The 17,934-nt window shown below is 58.4% G+C and overlaps 1 protein-coding gene across 7 annotated transcripts; it reads left to right on the top strand.

Annotated features, from left to right (window-relative positions):
- Positions 1–5,370: 5,370 nt before the first annotated feature.
- Positions 5,371–17,637, top strand: EPS8L1 (EPS8 signaling adaptor L1). Of its 7 annotated transcripts, none has more exons than XM_037038047.1 (20): positions 5,371–5,444; positions 6,408–6,462; positions 8,107–8,147; positions 8,338–8,396; positions 9,013–9,174; positions 9,447–9,596; positions 10,051–10,133; positions 10,477–10,738; positions 10,988–11,114; positions 11,309–11,397; positions 11,502–11,576; positions 11,686–11,834; positions 12,459–12,600; positions 12,708–12,736; positions 14,656–14,788; positions 14,878–15,009; positions 15,188–15,302; positions 15,455–15,629; positions 15,963–16,095; positions 16,184–17,637. In XM_037038047.1, the coding sequence occupies exons 2-20, from the start codon at positions 6,446–6,448 to the stop codon at positions 16,268–16,270; spliced, it is 2,160 nt and encodes a 719-aa protein (XP_036893942.1). In that variant the 5' UTR covers positions 5,371–5,444; positions 6,408–6,445; the 3' UTR covers positions 16,271–17,637. The 7 variants fall into 7 exon arrangements, with proteins under 7 accessions (XP_036893942.1, XP_036893941.1, XP_036893946.1 ...); XM_037038046.1 differs by having other exon boundaries at positions 8,104–8,147; XM_037038051.1 differs by lacking the exon at positions 5,371–5,444 and adding an exon at positions 5,621–5,687.
- The last annotated feature ends 297 nt before the right edge of the window (positions 17,638–17,934 follow it).

The following is a 17,934-nucleotide window of genomic DNA, read 5'->3' as shown; positions in this document are numbered from 1 at the left end:
ACACACACACCCCAGAACAGTGCCTGGTGCAGCGTCCATGTGTCAAAAACATCGGTTGAATGGCTGAGTAAATGACTCGAATCACTGCATGGTCACCGGGAGCTCAGAGCTGGGGAAACTGAGGCTGCCCCTCGCCTGAGGTGTCAGCAGGCGCTGAAACTCCGAGCTGTCCCCTCGGTCACTCCGTCAGAGGTTCCCTCCTCCGTCTGTTGATTGTTCATCCATCAACTAAGCACCTTACGGGCCTTCTCACGCCTCCCCTTCCCACCTGCCTCTCATTTTAGGAAAGAAGAAATGAGAATGAAGTGGGTCACCTCTCCGTGGGCCCAGGCCTCCAGCCTCGGGGCCAGGCCCCCTGCGGCTCGCGGAGACTTTTTCGCTCCTCGGTTCCCTCCCAGAGAGCAAACAGCTCGGGCCCCCGGCCTCGCCCTCCACCCTCCGCCTCCCGCCAGGCCGGTTCTCGGCCCCACTCCCTGCGGGCACTCCCCGCCGGTCTCCGCATCTGGCGGATTCAGGGCCAAAGGGAAACCTGTTCCCACCCTCTTTGCCTGGGGAGGGCCTCCTCTGGGCTCCAGGCTGCCTGAGCCGTCCCCACCACGTCACAGTTAAGGCATCACACACACCCCCACCCCACCCCCGCCCCCGCCCCCAGCAGCGAGACTGGGAGCTTTTGACCTTGAGAGGGTCCCCGGCAAATCCAGTGGCTTTGGACTTTGGCCACCTTCTCCTTTGCTGGCGTCACCGTCCGTCACCAACGTCACCAAGGCTCTCAGAGCGCTGACTGCGGTCTCGCCCCCCCCAGCAAGCCCCACCTCCTACAGGCCTTCCCCGCCCAGCGAACCCAAGGGAGTCGATCCCTCACCCCCAAAACCCTCTCATTCTTGAAATTCAGGTCGGACGTTGCTTGCCACCTCCTCAGAGAGGCCATCCCTGACCTCCCCGCCACTTGAGGTGACCAGACCTGCCTGTCCCTCGATCGGTCCATCTCTTATCTCTGTTTCATTTCCTCCATAGCTAGAAATCTTTTTCACTTATGCGTTCTGGCTTGTTTACCTTCCGACTCCCGCCACACCCTCTGGGAGCACCCAAAGGCAGGGGTTTCCTCTGTTCCGCACTTAGAATGCGCTTGGCATGCAGTAGGTGCCTAAGAATTTGCTGCTGCCTGGTTTCAGGACTTCCTGCATGCCACTGTTCATGCTTAGAATGTCGTTCCTTGCCACATTGTCCTTGGCGAACTCCTACTCATCCTTCAGAACCCTGTCCAGTTACCGCTTAAGCAGGGAAGGCCTCTTTGAGGGCCGCACACACACCCTCCTCTGGGGAAGCACAGTGTGTGTGCCACCCCCAACAGAGTACATGACACTGTGAAGGGGGACAGTGGGTACCAGCAGGATCTATTTTCCCCAATGGACTCTCCTTCGAGGGCAGATGAAGAGACACAAATCAGGCCTCAGGAACTTTTTTTTTTTTAAATTTTTAGAGAAAGGGGATGGGAAGGAGAAAGAGTGGGAGAGAAACATCAATGTGTGTTGGCCTCTCATGTGCTACCCACTGGGGACCTGGTCCGCAACCCAGGCCTGTGCCCTGACCGGGAATCGAACCAGCAACCCTTCGCTTCATAGGCCGATGCTTAATCCACTGAGCTACAACAGCCAGGGCTCAGGAACCATTTCTTGAATGAAAAAATTAGCAACAGCTGAGCAAATGCAACTCACTGACACCCAGCTTCCATTTTACTTACACCCCTCCTTGGCGACCTGCCAAACCTCTCACTTCCTGGGAGTTGGACCTCCTTCCTCATCCTAAGAATTCATCAGCAAACCCTACAGACTCTGGCCGGGTAGCTCGGTTGGTTAGAGCATCACCCTGATACACCAAGGTTTCCAGTTCGACCCGGGGTCAGGGTCGAACACACAAGAAGCAACCAGTGCCCCTGGCTGGTGTGGCTCCGTGGATTGGGCGCCAGCCTGTGAGCCAAAAGATCGCCTGTTCGATTCCCACTCAGGGCACATGCCTGGGTTTCTGGCCAGGTCCCTGGTTGGGGGTGTGTGAGAGGCAACCACACACAGATGTTTCTCTCCCTCTCTTTCTCCTTCCCTTCCCCTCTCTCTAGAAATGAATAAATAGTCTTTAAAAGGAAAAGAAGCAACCAATGACTGAATAAATGAAGTGGGACAACAAATCTATATTTCTCTATCTCTCTCTCTTTCCCCTTTCTCTCTCTCTAAAATCAATTTTAAAATATTCTCAGGTGAGAATTTTTTTTTAGTTGGAAAAAATGTTTCATCCTACATGTGGGTGGGGGAGGGGTATGCATTGAGGAAAGAGGGGGAGGGGTGGCGTGGGGGGTGCTTCCACATCCGACATACAAGGGCGCTTGCTTTATGAATCCCCCGTGGACAATTCCATTTAGTTCCTGGGCTCCCCAACCCAGAGAATAAATACTAGCCCAGTTCCCCCCAACAAGTCTGGGGACAGAGGTGACCTCTGACCTGTGGCCCCGGGCTCACTCAATGAAAGGACCTTATGGGCCAGCGGGAAGGATTGGATTCTCAGCTGCTGGGGTTCCCCCCTGGAGAGTCTCCAAGGTGGGGTTTTGCCGGCTCCACCTGAGACTTACTGAGTCAGGCTGCACAAGGGTGGGAGTGCCACAGGAATTTGGGAACCACTCGCTGTGGTTTGGAGGGAGGGAGGGGCCTCTTCTGCACCCAGAGAACAAGGAAGGTGTCCCTGGGCCCTAGAACTAGGGTGGAGACTCAGGGTTTCGGTCTCACCTGCTGCTCCAGACAGACACCTGGGGGTGGGGATGGGGGGGGCAGGAAATGCCTGCTCAAAAACAGTCTACTCCCTCAGACCCAGGGGTCCAGGCCCCCAGCACCTCCTCCCTCAGACCCAGGGACCCAGGCCCCCAGCCCCTCTTCCCTCAGACCCAGGGACCCAGGCCCCCAGCTCCTCCTCCCTCAGACCCAGGAGTCTAGGCCCCTGACTCCCACCAAGGGCCTCTAAGAGGACGGTTCCTCACCTGCATGTGAAGACAACGACCTGGGCTCAGCTAAATGCATGTTCGTGACCCCAGAGCACCCTGACCTTGGGCTAGTGGCCTCCCCACTCGGAGCCTCTATCAGCTCCTCTCTCAGTGCAGTGCCAATCCTGCCCCGTCTGCCCCACAGCAGGTGAGGGGTCTGCTCCTTCCCACGGACCCCAACCCAGGCAAGGCCGAGCTCAGAGAGCATTTGTGTTGTGGAGGTGACAGGGACTCAGAGTGACAGAAGCCGGAGCCATGACACACCGACCGCCCCCCTGCAGCACAGCAGGCAGGTGCGCCCAGCTCCCTGGCTCCTGGGCCCTCCCCTCCAAGGCTCAGCGAGCGCCCTGGCCCGGAACACTCCTCCTCCTCCGTACTCTAGGCCACTTTGGGCTGCCAAACTGGCCCTTCAGGTTCAGCTCCGGCCGCCCCTCCTCCTCCAGGAAGCCTGCCCTGCCCCTCTCCTCCGCTGGGCTTCCACAGCCCTCCATTCTAGCACAAGTAGAAAGAAAGGCCGTCATCTCTGTCACCGTAACAGCCATCTATTGTGTTGTCTTGGGCAATTACTAAGCTGAGAAAGCTTCATAATCTCAGTTAACCCTCCTGACGCTGTGATCCCCATTTTTAGGAGAGCTGGGGCACAGAGAGGTGAAGTAAGTTGCCCAGGGTCACACAGCTAGAAGGGGCCAGCACGAAAGGAAGACAGGTCTGCACCGCATGGCCCAGGGTTCAGCCAACACGTCTCCTTCGTGTATGAGCTGTAGACAGATGACTTCACGTGTACAGGCCTCTGTTTCCCCATGTATGAACGGCGTTCGTAGGACCCATTTCACAGATTGCCGTGGGGGTTATCCATACACACCTATAACGTACTCAGAAGAGACTGAAGCACACACAAGAAAAAATGACTGAAATTATGAAACGGCTAAGTCAGGACTCCAACCCACGCCCCTGGGCTCTTGTCATCGTCTCTCTCGCCTCTGTTCTTTCATCTCCTTCTTCTCCTGCTTCCAGCCTCAGTCAGCATTGACTGTGGGGCCCACATGTGTTAAATGAAACGACGAAGCAATAATGCAATGAGCCCTGGCCGGGTGGCTCAGTTAGTTAGAGCATCATCCTATGCACCAGAAGGTTGCAGGTTCAATCCCCAGTCAGGGCATGTACGGGAGGCAACTGATTGATGTTTCTCTCTCACATCTCTCTCTCTCTCTCTCTCACTCTCTCTCTCAAAAATCAATGAACATTATCCTCAGGTAAGGACTTTAAAAAGTGAACAGGTAATATGAAGGTGATAACCATTCTGAAGAAAAAATTAAGTACAGAGTGAGGGAAGAGATGAAGGACAGGAGAGTAAGAGATGTTGTGATTTTGAATAGGGTGTCAGGGGCCTGTCTGAGAAGGTGGCATTCCAGTGTGACCCGAAGCAGGTCAGGCTAGCTAAGGGAACTGCATTCCAGGAACAGAGAACAGCAGGTGCAAAGGCCCTGAGGCAGGATGGGGTCTGGGTGACCATGGGGGAGCAAGGAGGCTGGTGTGCGGCAGCAGCGTGACGGAGAGCAAGGGCAGAAAGAAGAGGTTAGAATGTCCCTGAACACCCTGCAGACTCGGCTTTTATTCGGAGAAAGGGGAGCCAGTGAAAGATTTTGAGCAGAGATGTGACCCCGGGCTGACTGAAGCGTCTATGACTGAGACACTGGGACTAGACAGATGGGGAGAAGGAAGGAAGCAGGCGGACCGGTGAGAAGGCGGGTCCAGGCGAGAGACGGTGGCCGGCCCAGGTGGGGATCACTGCCGAGAAAGACTAAGCCTGGGCCCGTCCACCTCCCTGCTCTCCGGGGTCTGAGCTTCGACTGTCCGCGTCCGCCTTCCCCTCGGCTCACTGCACGTGCCCCCTGGAGCACCGAGCAAGTGGAGTCTCAGCCATCCTCATCGCGGATTCACGGAGGGAAGTTTCCAAAGGAAGCGGGAAGGGGAGGGGCAGGGGTCGAGGGAACAGGCGAAGGCGAAGACGTGAACTGTCCACCGGGGTGCACACAGAGGGAAGGACGCTAGCCCTGGGGAGAGAAGCCCAGCCCCCTTCGACACGCCGATGGCCCCTCTCGAGCGATCAGACTTCCCACTGCGCAGAGGTATTAGGAGCATCGAAGGGGGCGTTTGAGAGGGGAACCAGCGGCGACTTCGGAGGACGGATGCTGTTACTGTTTTGTTGTTACAAGCACACAGCCAAGGCTCCTAGCCCAGTCCCCGCCCTGGGTCTTCCTGCCAGCCCCGCCCAGGGGCCACTCCAGCCAGGCAGTGCCAGGTGAGTGCTCAGGTATGTGGAGGCGGGGCGGCCCTGGGAGGGAGCAGGAAGGAGGGGCCCCGGGTCTGGAAGGGAGAGCAGAGCGGGCCTCTCCTCTGACGGAACCTGACAGGGCAGGTGAGGAGGGGACCCAGGAGGGGATGGAAGGTGGGAACACTCCGGGGTAGGGGAGGAGGAGCAGGGGTCTGGGTTCAGCAAGCAAAGGCGNCCCCGCCCAGGGGCCACTCCAGCCAGGCAGTGCCAGGTGAGTGCTCAGGTATGTGGAGGCGGGACGGCCCTGGGAGGGAGCAGGAAGGAGGGGCCCGGGTCTGGAAGGGAGAGCAGAGCGGGCCTCTCCTCTGACGGAACCTGACAGGGCAGGTGAGGAGGGGACCCAGGAGGGGATGGAAGGTGGGAACACTCCCGGGTAGGGGAGGAGGAGCAGGGGTCTGGGTTCAGCAAGCAAAGGAGGAGGGACCCAAACTCCTGGGTGTCGAAGAGGTAAGGGCTGAAAAGTGGGCCACCCATAGCTAGAGGAAGAACATGAGACCATAGAGACTGAGGAAGTGAATGAGTGGGTCTCTGAGGAGACCAGTGGTCAGAGGGACGCCGGGCTCTTAGGGATAAGCACCTTGGAGCCTGGACTGGGCCCCCGAGAGGGTGAGGCTGAGAGACAGGGCCCTGGGTAGAGGAGAAAAGTGGGGTACACATAGATTAGGGAACTGAACGCATGGATTTCTGACAGGTTTGGGAAACGGTACTAGGTATGAAAGAAGAGGGGCTGGGGGCCTGGACCACTGGGTCTGAGGGAGGAGGGGCTGGGGGCCTGGACTCCTGGGTCTGAGGGAGGAGGGGCTGGGGGCCTGGACCCCTGGGTCTGAGGGAGGAGGGGCTGGGGGCCTGGATTCCTGGGTCTGAGGGAGGAGGGGCTGGGGGCCTGGACCCCTGGGTCTGAGGGAGGAGGGGCTGGGGGCCTGGACCCCTGGGTCCAAGGGGGAGGGGCTGGGGGCCTGGACTCCTGGGTCTGAGGGAGGAGGGCTGAGCCAGGAATCATAGGTTCCACAGGGCAAGAGAGGCCCTCACCTTCTTACTGCCTCACAGGGCACCTCCCCGTGGCAAGAGCTGCCCACTCTGACACCATGAGCACCACCACCGGGTAAGTGTCCCCTGCCCACCAGGCCCCCCACCCCAGCACGTGGGCCCAACCTCTCGCCCACCCTCACAGGGCATTTGCAGCAGCCAAGGTCTGGACATTGGGAAGGAAGCCCGGGCCACCTCCCTCCCAGTCCAACCTGTAGGTAGAGCTCTGCTCCAGAGCAGACAGACCTGGGTTCAAATTCAGACACCTACACTCAGCAGTGGTGTGACCTTGGCCAAAGGACGTCACCTCTCTGAGCCTCAGTTCCCCGCCAAGTTTAAGGGCTTAATGAGATAATGCACATACAAGACTTAGCAGAGAATCTGACTAACAGCAGACACTCAACTCACAGAAACTGCTATTGCTATTGTCGCTATCTTATTAAACATTGACCTTTTGCTAAGAAGTCAGGGGTATTTATAATGAAGGCTCAGGTCTCCTGGACTGAGCAGGGAGGAAAGTCAGACACATGGGAATAGCTGCATGGGAGATGTGAGGTAGTGAGTTCTCCAGCACAGAGGTAATCAAATTGTGGGGAAAGCTGACTGATAGCAGCAAGATAAGGAGTATAGCTTTGACTGAAGGGTTTCTCATCCCTTATTCCTTTTTCTTTATTTTAAAGATTTTATTTATTTTATTTTTGGAGAGAGGGGAAGGGAGGGAGAAAGAGAGGGAGAGAAACATCATGTGTGGTTGTCTCTCATGCACCCCCTACTGGGGACCTGGCATGCACCCCAGGCACGTACCCTGACTGGGAATCAAACCAGTGACCCCTTGGCTCAAGGGCTCAATCCACTGAGCCACACCAGCCAGGGCTCATCCCTCATTCCTGACCCTACTTGGGTTCTGAGCCTCAGTTATTTCTATGGAAATGAAGACTCAGGAATTCTTGGAGCCCTGGCCAGCATGGTTCAGTTGGTTGGAGTGCTGTCCCATAAATTGAAAGGTTGCAGGTTTGATTCCTGGTCAGAGCGCATGCCTGGAATGTTAGTTCAGTCCCCAGTTGGAGTGCGTGCAAGAGGCAACCAGTCAGTGTTTCTCTTTTACCTGGATGTTTCTCTCCCTCCCTTTCTCCCTCCCTTCCCCTCTCTCTAAAATGAACTATAAAAGAATTCTTCTTGGAGGTGACCTTGAAGAGGAGGTCAAAGGCAGGAGACAGAGGAGGATTTAGCTGGGAAGAGCCTGGCCCATGAGGGTGGAAGGGGAAGAAGATAACTCTCTATCTCCTCCAAATACTATCACTATTGTAAAAAAAATTCCATTTATTAAGCAACAACTATGTGCCTAGCCTTTAGCATTATAATAATGACAATAACAGTTCCTAGGGCTGCAGAACCCTCCAACTGCATCATCTCATTGCTATAGGGTAACTAACCCCTGTGTTACAGAGAGGGAAACTGAGGCAGGGTCTTAGAGTAAGGCAGAAGCTCACAGGGGATTTGAACCCAGGTCTGTGTGCCCATAAAAACAACTCTCCCTACCACTGCCCAGTACCATCACCTGCCCTACTAAAGTCCAGCTCTGCCCTCTCCTCCTCTGCTCAGAACCCTCTATGGCTCCCCAGTGCCCTCAAATGAAGTCACTGCTCTTCTTAGCACTTGACCCCCCCATGATGTGCCCCAAATTCCCACAGTCCCCCTCACCCCTCTTTTCCTTCAGCAGCCCAGAAGCTGCCTCCAAACCAAGTGCCAAGTCCATTTATGGTGAGTTCATGGGCAAAGAAACCCCGGGCCATGGGAAACAGCCGGAAGTGACAAAAAGAATTGAAGACCTGGGGGCCTGGACCCCTGGGTCTAAGGGAGGAAGGGCTGGGGGCCTGGACTCCCAGGTCTGAGGGAGGAGGGGACTGAGGGCCAAGGCCTCTGATCCACCACCCCCCCCAACCACACACAGAACAGAGGAAACGGTACTCCACTATGGTGATGGCCGATGTGTCCCAATATCTAGTCAACGTGAGTCTGGGGTCTGCGCTGCCACGGCAGGGGGGTGGGGCGGGGGGGCAGGGGGGAGTCTTCGAGGACAAAGTGATGGGGCTGTTGAAGGCAGTTGGGCTTCCAAGTGGAAACAACTTGGGGGATTCAGTTTGCTCACCTGCAAAGTGGACTTCCTCCACCTTGCCTCAGACACAGGTATCATGGCAGAACTCAGTTCCACTCGAATCTGCCCACTTGCCCTCTGGACCAGCTCTTGAGCTGGACAGTGTGGCCACAGGTGCAATCCTGGGTGAGTAGGGCTCAGACAAGGCCCAGAGGTACTGTGAAGAGTGCCCAGTGCTCTGATGCAGGTAAAGGTGCATTGAAGGGACCAGATATAATAATCCAGACCAATCGTTGCCTTCAAGGAGCCTCCAGTCTCCGTGGGAAGACAGACCCAGGTGCTCACCACTCTGATAAAAGAGAAACAAAGGGCACCGAGAGGAGGCGCCCATAGGTGGAGCGAGTGATCAGGGAAGGCTTCCTGGAGGAGGTGTGGTTAGTTACAAGCTGTAAGGCAGATTTCAGGGTGTTCTGAGTACCAGCCCCCCAGCATTATCTTGGGACTCACTGCTTTCTCCGTGGCCTGTGCCAGCACCTGGTGACATTCTGCCTGGGTGAGGAGGATGGCGTGCACACCGTGGAGGACGCCTCCCGCAAACTGTCGGTCATGGACAGCCAGGGCCGCGTCTGGGCCCAGGAGATGTTGCTGCGAATATCTCCCGATCACGTCACGTTGCTGGACCCGGTCTCCAAGGTGCCAGGGGGCACGTGGGTGGAAGGCGAGGCTGGACAGAGCAGCCCTGCAGAGCTTGGCCCCAGGGACTTCGGGAATCTCAGTGTGAATCTTGGCTTCTGTGACCTTCTTCTGGGAACTTTGGCAAGGGACCCGCTTCCTTTGTGAGCCCTGTTAAACAGGGGATGTCGCGGGGTTGCCCTTCGCAGTGCTTGCCCCTGGTGGCACTGCTGCCCTCATGTAGTAGTGACATCGCTTCCGAGCCTCAGTTTACCTGCCGTCCCGCCCAGCAGGAGGAGCTGGAGTCATACCCACTGGGCGCCATCGTACGCTGCGACGTGGTGATACCACCGGGCCGGAGCCGCTCGCTGCTGCTGCTGGTGTGCCAGGAGCCTGAGCGCTTGCAGCCCGACGTGCACTTCTTCCAGGGCCTCCGTCTCGGGGTGAGCGAGCAGGGTCAGGGGTCACGGGAGAGGAAGGGGCTGGGACCCTGTGCTGGCCCAGGCAGAGCTGGGAAGGGGCGGGGCCTGGAGCAAAGACTGGGTCGAAGGGCGTGGCCTACCGGAACGTTCTAGTTGGGAGGGGGCTTTGAGGGCAGGTTGGACTCAGGGTCAAGGGCTCGGACAGCACATAGGAGACGGGGCCTGGAGGACAGCCAGAACTGGGATGGGGGTGAATACGGTCTAGGGGTAGGGAGCCCCCCTGAACGGGGCCTCCGTGGGTGGGGGCATAGCCTAGGTCGGAGAGATTTAGGGCGAAGGTGAGTCTAGTGCGTGAACGTGCGTGGTCCACAAGCGTGAACGAGGACGTGGTCTGGGGCTGAGCCGGTCCCTCTCGCGTCCCGGGGAGGCCGGGTGAGGGGTGGGTGGGGGCGTGGCCTGACGGTACGATTGGCAGGCGGAGCTGATCCACGAGGACATCCAGGGGGCTCTGCACAGCTACCGCTCTGGCCGTGGGGATCGCCGGGCAGCGGCGCTCAAGTAAGGAGGCTGGGCTGGAGGCCGGGGAGAAGAGGGGACGGGTGGGGTCTCTATTCTCCGCATCCGAGAAGTGGACTGTCACCACTAGCCTAGAGCAGAACGAATTTTGAATGGAGTCGAACAAAACCCCTTCGCGTCTTGCATGTACCTTCCAAACAAGTGTGACCTCCCTCCAGGACCCTACTTTTCCTGGTTCTGGTCCCCGTTTTCTCCTCTCTTGGCCTGTTTTCCTCCAGAGAAGTGCGACCCCTTGGGGCAACTGTGCCTGTTTTAAGCACCGAATTGTTCTCCGTGCATGGACTCCTCGGGAGACCCAGCCTCAGGTTCCCTTCTTCCCCCGCAGGGCCACGCAGGAGGAGCTGCTGCGCCGCCCCTCGCCCACCCCGGAGACCCCGCCCTTGCAGCGCCACCCGTCGGTCCGCGCAGCCATCAGCTCGGCGGAGCCGGCCACGGGCCGCAGGGGACCCCAGACGGAGCCCATCCCTGAGGCAGACACGGAGCCGAGGCCAGGCGGGGCGGAGACCTCCAGGAGCACTGACCCGGCCTCCCCGGACCTGGGTCCCCACGGCCAGGACCTGGTCACTCTTCAAGCTGAACGGGACGTGGTGAGCGGGGCGGAGCCAGACGCCCAGGGGCGGGGCTAGACTGGGGGCGGACCGACTGTGGGAGTGCGCCAGACCTCGAGGGGCGGGGACACGTGTGGGGGCGAGGCCCGCGGGGGCCGACTGAGGAATAAGAAGGTGTGGCCTGGACTGGGCCGAGGGTGTCTAAGTCTCTTGACTGACGGGCTCCGACTGGAGCGATGAGGGTCTGGGACCCAGGGGTCTCACGCGTCCCCGGGCTCTGTCCCGCAGGACATCCTGAACCACGTGTTCGACGACGTGGAGAGCTTCGTATCGAAGCTGCAGAAGTCAGCGGAGGCGGCCAGAGTGTTGGAGCACCGGGAGCGCGGCCGCAGAGCCCGGCGCCGAGAGGCCGGGGGTGAGGGGCGCCACCGGGTGGGATCCCAAACAGCCCTGCCCCCTGGTCACTCCCAAATAGCCTCCCTCTCTCTGGGGTCTCCCCCCTCGCATCCCCTGCCCATGGGACTCCTCATCACGAGCTCTCTGGGGCTCCCCTTGTCTCTGAGGCTGTTTCTGTGTCCCCTGCCCCCTTGCCTACCCCCCTGCCCACAGATGGCCTCCTGACACTGCGGGCTAAGCCGCCCAGCCAGGCAGAGTACACCGACGTGCTTCAGAAAATCAAGTACGCCTTCAGCCTGCTGGTGAGGACGCGTCCAGCGCGGGGCATCGGGGGGTGGGGGGTGGGGAGGGGATGACACACCTGACCCGTCCGCGCACTAATGCCAGCCCCTCCCCGGCTCCGCAGGCGCGGCTGCGCGGCAACATCGCCAACCCCTCCTCCCAAGAGCTGCTGCACTTCCTCTTCGGACCTCTGCACGTGGTGAGACCATCCCCCTGGGCCCTCTTGTCCCCGCTGCAGCAAGAGGAATCGAGGTTCCACTTCTAGAGGGTGTGATGGCTTGCCCATTCCTGCCCCCCACTCCCGGCAGATTGTGGAGATGTCGGGCGGACCCCAGCTGGCGAGCGGTGTGCGGCGGCCGCACCTGACGTCTGAGGCCGTAGCACTGCTGAAGGACAATGTCACCCCAAGTGAAAATGCGCTCTGGACCTCGCTGGGGGACTCCTGGACCCGCCCGGGGTAAGGGGCGTGGTTATTGAGGGGCGGGGCTGGGAGACAGGGGCGTGGCGATTGGAGGGCAGAAGGGGCTGGGAGGCAGTGATTGGAAAGGTGAGAATGGGAAGGAAGGGTTAGAGCGGGGCGTAGACAGGAGGGTGGGGCCAATGAAGAAAGGGTGGAACCTAGGACAAATACCAGCATCCGATTGGGGGAAAGGCCAGAAATTAGTGTGAGAAGCTTAGAATTGTGTCAGCCCATCCAGCAGGAACAAAAGGGCGGAGCTATAGAAGGGGCGGGGTTTAGGAAAGGTTCAACCTGCGGCTTTGGAAAGGGGCCGGAGTCTGTGTTCTTGGAGGTAGAGAACCTCAAGGGGGTAGGGGCAGAACCAGGGAGGGATGCGTGTAGCTAGAAACCCAGTTTGGATTCAGAGGCTGGGGCAAGCATTAGTTGAAATCAGTGTATTGAGAAATAATTGATGTCATAGGGTGCGGAGCTTAGAGGCAGGAGCAGGGCTTGGCAAAAAAAAGGGAGGATAGAATAGCTGGGTTAGGATGAGGTTTAGGGAAAGAGGAAAAGTGAAGTTACTGACAAGGCTAAGTCAGGCCGACCAGGATCCCTGAGCCCTTAGCCTGTCCTTGGCTGCAGGCTGGAGTTGCCCCTGGAGGAGGGAACCCCATACGTCCCGGAGTTCTACAGCGGCTGGGAGCCCCCAGCCACTGACCCGCAGGGCCGCCCCTGGGAGGACCCAGTGGAGAAGCAGCTGCAGCATGAGAGGCGGCGCAGGCAGGTAAGCCTCAGGCCTGGAGGGGGCAGCAGGCTCCCACGGGTGACAGGGCAGGGAGTCTGGGAAGAAGCCGCCCTCCCTCTGACCCGCTGCCTTCTTATCTCCTGCAGCAAAGCGCCCCCCAGATCGCTGTCAATGGGTGAGTGTCAGCCCCGGGGGGAGGGGCGAGGCATGGGGTATAGGGCAGTGCGTCGTGGGGGCTCCCGGCGCTGACTCTGCCCTCCCCCCCCCCTTTTCTGTCTTTTTCCTTCTGTCTTCCCGGCTCTTCGCAGGTGGGTGAGGTGGTGACCAGGCTGGGGGCGGGGTCGGGAGAGGGGGGAGGAGCAGGGAGGGAGGGGGCGGGCCCAAACTTCTGGGTCTGAGGGAGGAGGGAGATAGAGGCCCAGATTCCAAGGTCTGAAGGTGGAGGGGGCTGGGTGTGGGTAAAGTCTTGAGACCCCAAAAGGCTAGAAGAAGACACTGGTTTCCCAGGATCTGGGAAACTCCCTGCCTGGGTCTGTACCGGGACAGAGCCCTGGGTGTTGGAGGGAAGAGGCTGGGAATTGAACATTTGGGTTTTGAAGAGGAGCTCAAGTCTGGTGTATGGGACCTTGGGCACCCAGAGAAGCAGGCTTGGGACTTCAAGGGCTGAGGGACAAGTTTCTGGGAAAGTTAGGAAGCACAAGTACCTTTGGGCCCCTGGGAGAGGTAAAGGCTGAGAGGCCGGGCCCTCACTTTCCTAAGGTTTTGCAGCAATTGTCTCAGTCCCTGCTGGGCGTCAGACTAGGAGCCTTTAAGAGCTAAAAGGGCGAAGTACAGCTTGAGACCTGGACTCCTGGATCTCTGGGGGAGGAAAGAACCAGGGGGTTCAAGTGCATGATTCCAACAAGCAGTGGGAGTGCAGACTCTTGGTTCCTGGAGGAAGAAGGGGATAGAGGGGCCAGGACTCTAGGGTCCCTGGGCAAGTTGGGGGCAGACGAGACGGAAGCCACGTGGGATGAGAACAAACCAAGCAAGCGAGGCTGGAGGAGCAGAAGGGGGGTCTGGGTGAGGGCCCAGGCAGAGGATCTCAGCAGGGACAGCATGCTGGGAGCTGCCGGCTCCACACAGGGGGCGCCACGGCCCTGAAGACCCCCCCTCCCTTGCACAGGTAGGCCTGATCTGAGCTGAGGTCCCTTCTTACTGGGGGTGGGGTCAGAGCCCAAACCCCACTTCCCTTCCCCCAGCTGCCTGGTCTAGCGGTGCTTCAGACACCCCCAGCTTGAAACTCCTCTCTGAGCCTCAAGATTTTTGGAGGAAAAAATGGGCGTAATGATCCCTTCCTGGAGGAGTGAGAAGTCCATGGGTTTGTCTAGGTTTTCAGTTCAGGGTTCAAGGCCATGACAGAGCTAAGGCTCACATCCAGCTGCATGCATAGGACAGCAGGATCACTCAGGACATGGACTCTGGGACCAGCCTGCTTGGGTCCCATGCCAGCTATGCCTCTTGTTCTGAGACCTTGGCATCAGTGGGTCTCTTTACATCACTGTTCTGCTACCTCGCCTGTTAAATGAAAATAATAATAGGATCCCTGGGAGGAGGAAGAGAAAGGGGGATCCAAATTCACAGTTCTGCCAGGGGTCGTCTCAAGTATTATAGGTCAGCTAATGTACATAACAGACTCTGACCAACAGTGCCTGGCACGTAGTAAGTGCTATTTCAGTGTTAACTATTGTTTTTATTTTGCCTGTGCATTATCATTATGCATGAGCCTAGTGCATAGGAGAAGTTCAATAAATAGCATCCGTCCCCAGTCGAGTGATTTGGGATATTTTATCTTTCTTAGCCTGACTGTTCTCATCTATAAAGTGGAGGTGAGGCTAGTACACATAGCAGGTGCTTACAGCGCCTTGCCAGGCACATAAGAAGTAAAATAGATTCCGGCTGTTATTCCAGTGTTAGGTCTCTATTAACAGTACTAACTCGGCGTCCTGCCTTTGGCCTCTGCTTGGCTCTAACTCCAGCTCACGCCCAACACCCTACAGCCCAGAGCAGTGGGACTGGCTGCCTCCTACCCTCAACCCTCCTCCTTCTCCTTAGTCACCAAGATCCGGAGCCAGAAGCTGAGCCCCAGCCGGAGCCGGAGGCATCGGGGAAGTGGGTCCTATGTAATTATGACTTCCAGGCCCGCAACAGCAGCGAGCTATCCGTCAAGCATCGGGACGTGTTAGAGGTTAGAGGGGCGTGGGGCTGAGGGGCTGGAGTGCACCCACCCCTAACTGCAGGCACAGGCTCCGAACCCTCTCCTCTTACCTCCCCCAGGTTCTGGATGACAAGCGCAAGTGGTGGAAGGTTCGAGACCAGCGAGGGCAGGAAGGATATGTACCTTTTAATATCCTGTCACCTCACCCGGGGCCCCAGGGGGGCCGCAGCCAGAGTCCTGCCCGCAACCTGGTAAGCCAGGGCAGACTCCCAGGTTTTGAGGGAAGGTCCTGGGTCCTGGGAATGAGGGGTGTGTGAAGACTAGGTACTGGGAGAAGAGGTGCATGGGGGTTCAGAAATCTCCGTAAGGAGAGTCTGGGACTCGGAGTCCCGTCTCTGATCCAGGTTCCCTCCTCTCGGTCCTCTCTAGGAAAATAGCACTCCTCCTCCTCCACCGGCCCCTGCCCCAGCTGTGGCTCCTGCCCCTGCTAGGCCCCACTGGGACAGCTGCGACAGCCTCAACAACTTGGACCCCAGCGAGAAGGGTGAGTTGGTGGGGACACCCCTTCAGGAGAATCGTCCCTAGTCTCGCCTTCCAGGAAGGGAAACACAGGCTCAGAAAGAGGAGTTGGACTCTGGTCCATCACGAAGACCGTTCTCCCTGAGTCCGCCCTCCCTCCCGGTTTCCCGCCTGCAGAGAAATTCTGCCAGATGGTCAGTGTCAACGAGGAGCTGCAGGCGCGCCTGGCTCAGGGCCGCTCGGGCCCCAGCCGCACAGCCCCAGGGCCCCGCGCCCCAGAGCCGCAGCTCAGCACACGCTCCAACGCCTCGGAGGTCCGCGCCTGGCTGCAGGCCAAGGGCTTTAGCTCCGGGTGAGTGGCGGATGCCTGCTAGGGAGGCCTCAGAGTTGGACTCTAGAAGTGAGTGTTCTGACTGGCCCAGAGTGGGGTATGGCAGACCACGGGGAACTGGGATTGGCCCAAAGCTAGTGCCATGCAATAGTGAATGGCAGGTTGTGATTGGAGTGTACAGGGAAGTCCTACCCTTCCCTGACGTAGGGTGCCCCGCCCATACAGGGCACGCTGTGATTGGTGGGTGAATGCTGTTGATTGGGCAAAGGGTTGGCTGGGCGTGAAGAGATTGGCAGGGAACTTGAGCTCTGATTAGCCGGCAGGCCTGACCACGCCCCTGCTGCCCATGTTCAGGACGGTAGACGCGCTGGGCGTGCTGACAGGCGCACAGATCTTCTCGCTACAGAAGGTGGAGTTCAAAGCGGTGAGCCCCGAAGAGGGAGCCCGTGTGTACAGCCAAATCATGGTGCAGCGTGCGCTGCTGGAGGTGAGCCTGCCGCCCCGTCCCGGGACAGGACTGGGAAGGGCACCCAGGGCTCTGACGCCAGAGTCCTGACTTCCATCCTGCCCTCCAGGACAAAGAGAAAGTGTCAGAGCTGGAGGCGGTGATGGAGAAGCAAAAGAAGAAGGTGGAAGGCGAGATACAAACAGAGGTCATTTGACCTTTCCCGGCCCTCCGCTGTATCCGGACATCAGGGTTCCCCGCGCCCTGTGGGAGTACGGACTCTGCAGACCCCCCACCAAGGGAAGTGGACTCCCTCTTGAAGGATCGCGGACCTGGTTTTTCCTCATCCCAGTGGATGAAATGGACCATTCTTCCTGAAGTCTGAGCGAGCGCTGGCAGACTGGCAGGGAGCGGGTAGGGGGCAGGGCGGAGAGACAGTGTAGACTGTGCTCACTGGGCACCTCAGCAGAGGGTACGCTCCGAAGCCCTGCGTATTGTGATGTGCTGTCCAGTCTATAAACAGCCCCCTCTTCAGGCCCTGTCAACTGCTGTCCCTTCTCTATCCAGCTACCGGAGCTCAGGAACCTGCCCCTCACCCCACCTACAGCTTCATCTAGGAAACGTCCCCGCCTTCTTTTGTTTCTTTCTCTGAATCCTCTTCTTACCTGGAGCCCCAACCCAGGCTTCTTCCTGACCTCCAGCCCTCCGGTTCACTCCAGAAGGATCTTCAGAACACTCAGTATCCCAACCCATCCGTTGCTCAACATCTTTCTCTGGCTCCCCATTGCCCTCTTAGCCCAACAGCCTGGTATTTGAGGCCCCAAGTCGATTAGACCCTACCCACCTCTTCAACCTCATGTCCTCCTCATTCTGACATGCACTCTGGTCCTGCCCTTCTCCAAACATGCCCCAAACCTCTTCAACCACCGGGGTCTTGCATTTGCTGGTTCCTGCTGCAGGAACAGCAATTCTCTCTGCCTGGCGATCTGGCCTTCCAGAGCCAGCTCAAGACTCAGTTTGGGGAAGGAAGCTGCCCTCAACCCCCAGGTTACCCTCCCAGCATCCACTTTCCCACTGCTCCCCACCTCCTGCCAGGGGTCCAGCCACGGAGCAGTGGCAGCCTCGTGAAGGTGCCACAGGCTTTCTGGCCACTCTTCATCCCAAGGTGACAGCTAGAAAGGAAGCGTCCTACCTCCTCGATCATAGCCAGCTCCTTTTCCCTCTGGCCAGCCAGGTTCCCACTGGACGTTCCTCCAGCTTCGGGCAGACGGCCCACGGCTCCTGCTCCCTGACACAATTCCTGCTGACGGCTCCCTCGGAGCTCAGCTCCCACCTGTGTCACCAGATGGCCTGTGGCTGGCCAGGTTCACACGAGCTTCTTGGCCCAGGGCTCTGCTTCCCTCTTCCCACCGCCCGGCCCGGTTCACACCATTTGTTCCTCCTGGAAACACCCTCGGCCCTCACGGGTGTCTAACCCTTCAACCTCTTATCTGGTGCCTCAACCTTCCTTTCTAAGGGGAACCAGAGATGCAAGCAGATCCCACCACAGTTTTCCCTCCTCAGTAAACCCTCACACTGTCATCACCTCGGCTGCTCGATGGAATGATTCCGGAAATACTGGAGGGAAATACGCCTTCAGGATGTCCAGGCAGCTGGGGTTGTAATAGGAATTACAACAAGGGTAATTCAGTTTGCTTAAGCCAAACAAGGGACCAGCATGAGCAAACTGGGCTTGTCTTCCTGTTTCTGTCCCTCACTGCCACCGCCACCACCCCCCACCAGGGGCCCCACACAGCTGTTCTCAATGCAGGTCCCACCTCACAGCTCAAGTCCTTACCACGACCCACCATTAATCACCTCCCCAACGCCACCCCCTACTAC

The sequence above is a fragment of the Sturnira hondurensis genome, unplaced genomic scaffold, assembly GCF_014824575.4.
Source record: "Sturnira hondurensis isolate 20B ecotype Veracruz unplaced genomic scaffold, ASM1482457v3 Scaffold0024124, whole genome shotgun sequence".
Taxonomy (NCBI): domain Eukaryota; kingdom Metazoa; phylum Chordata; class Mammalia; order Chiroptera; family Phyllostomidae; genus Sturnira; species Sturnira hondurensis.
The sequence above is the reverse complement of the archived record's forward strand: the minus strand, read 5'-3'. Positions and strand labels throughout refer to the sequence as shown.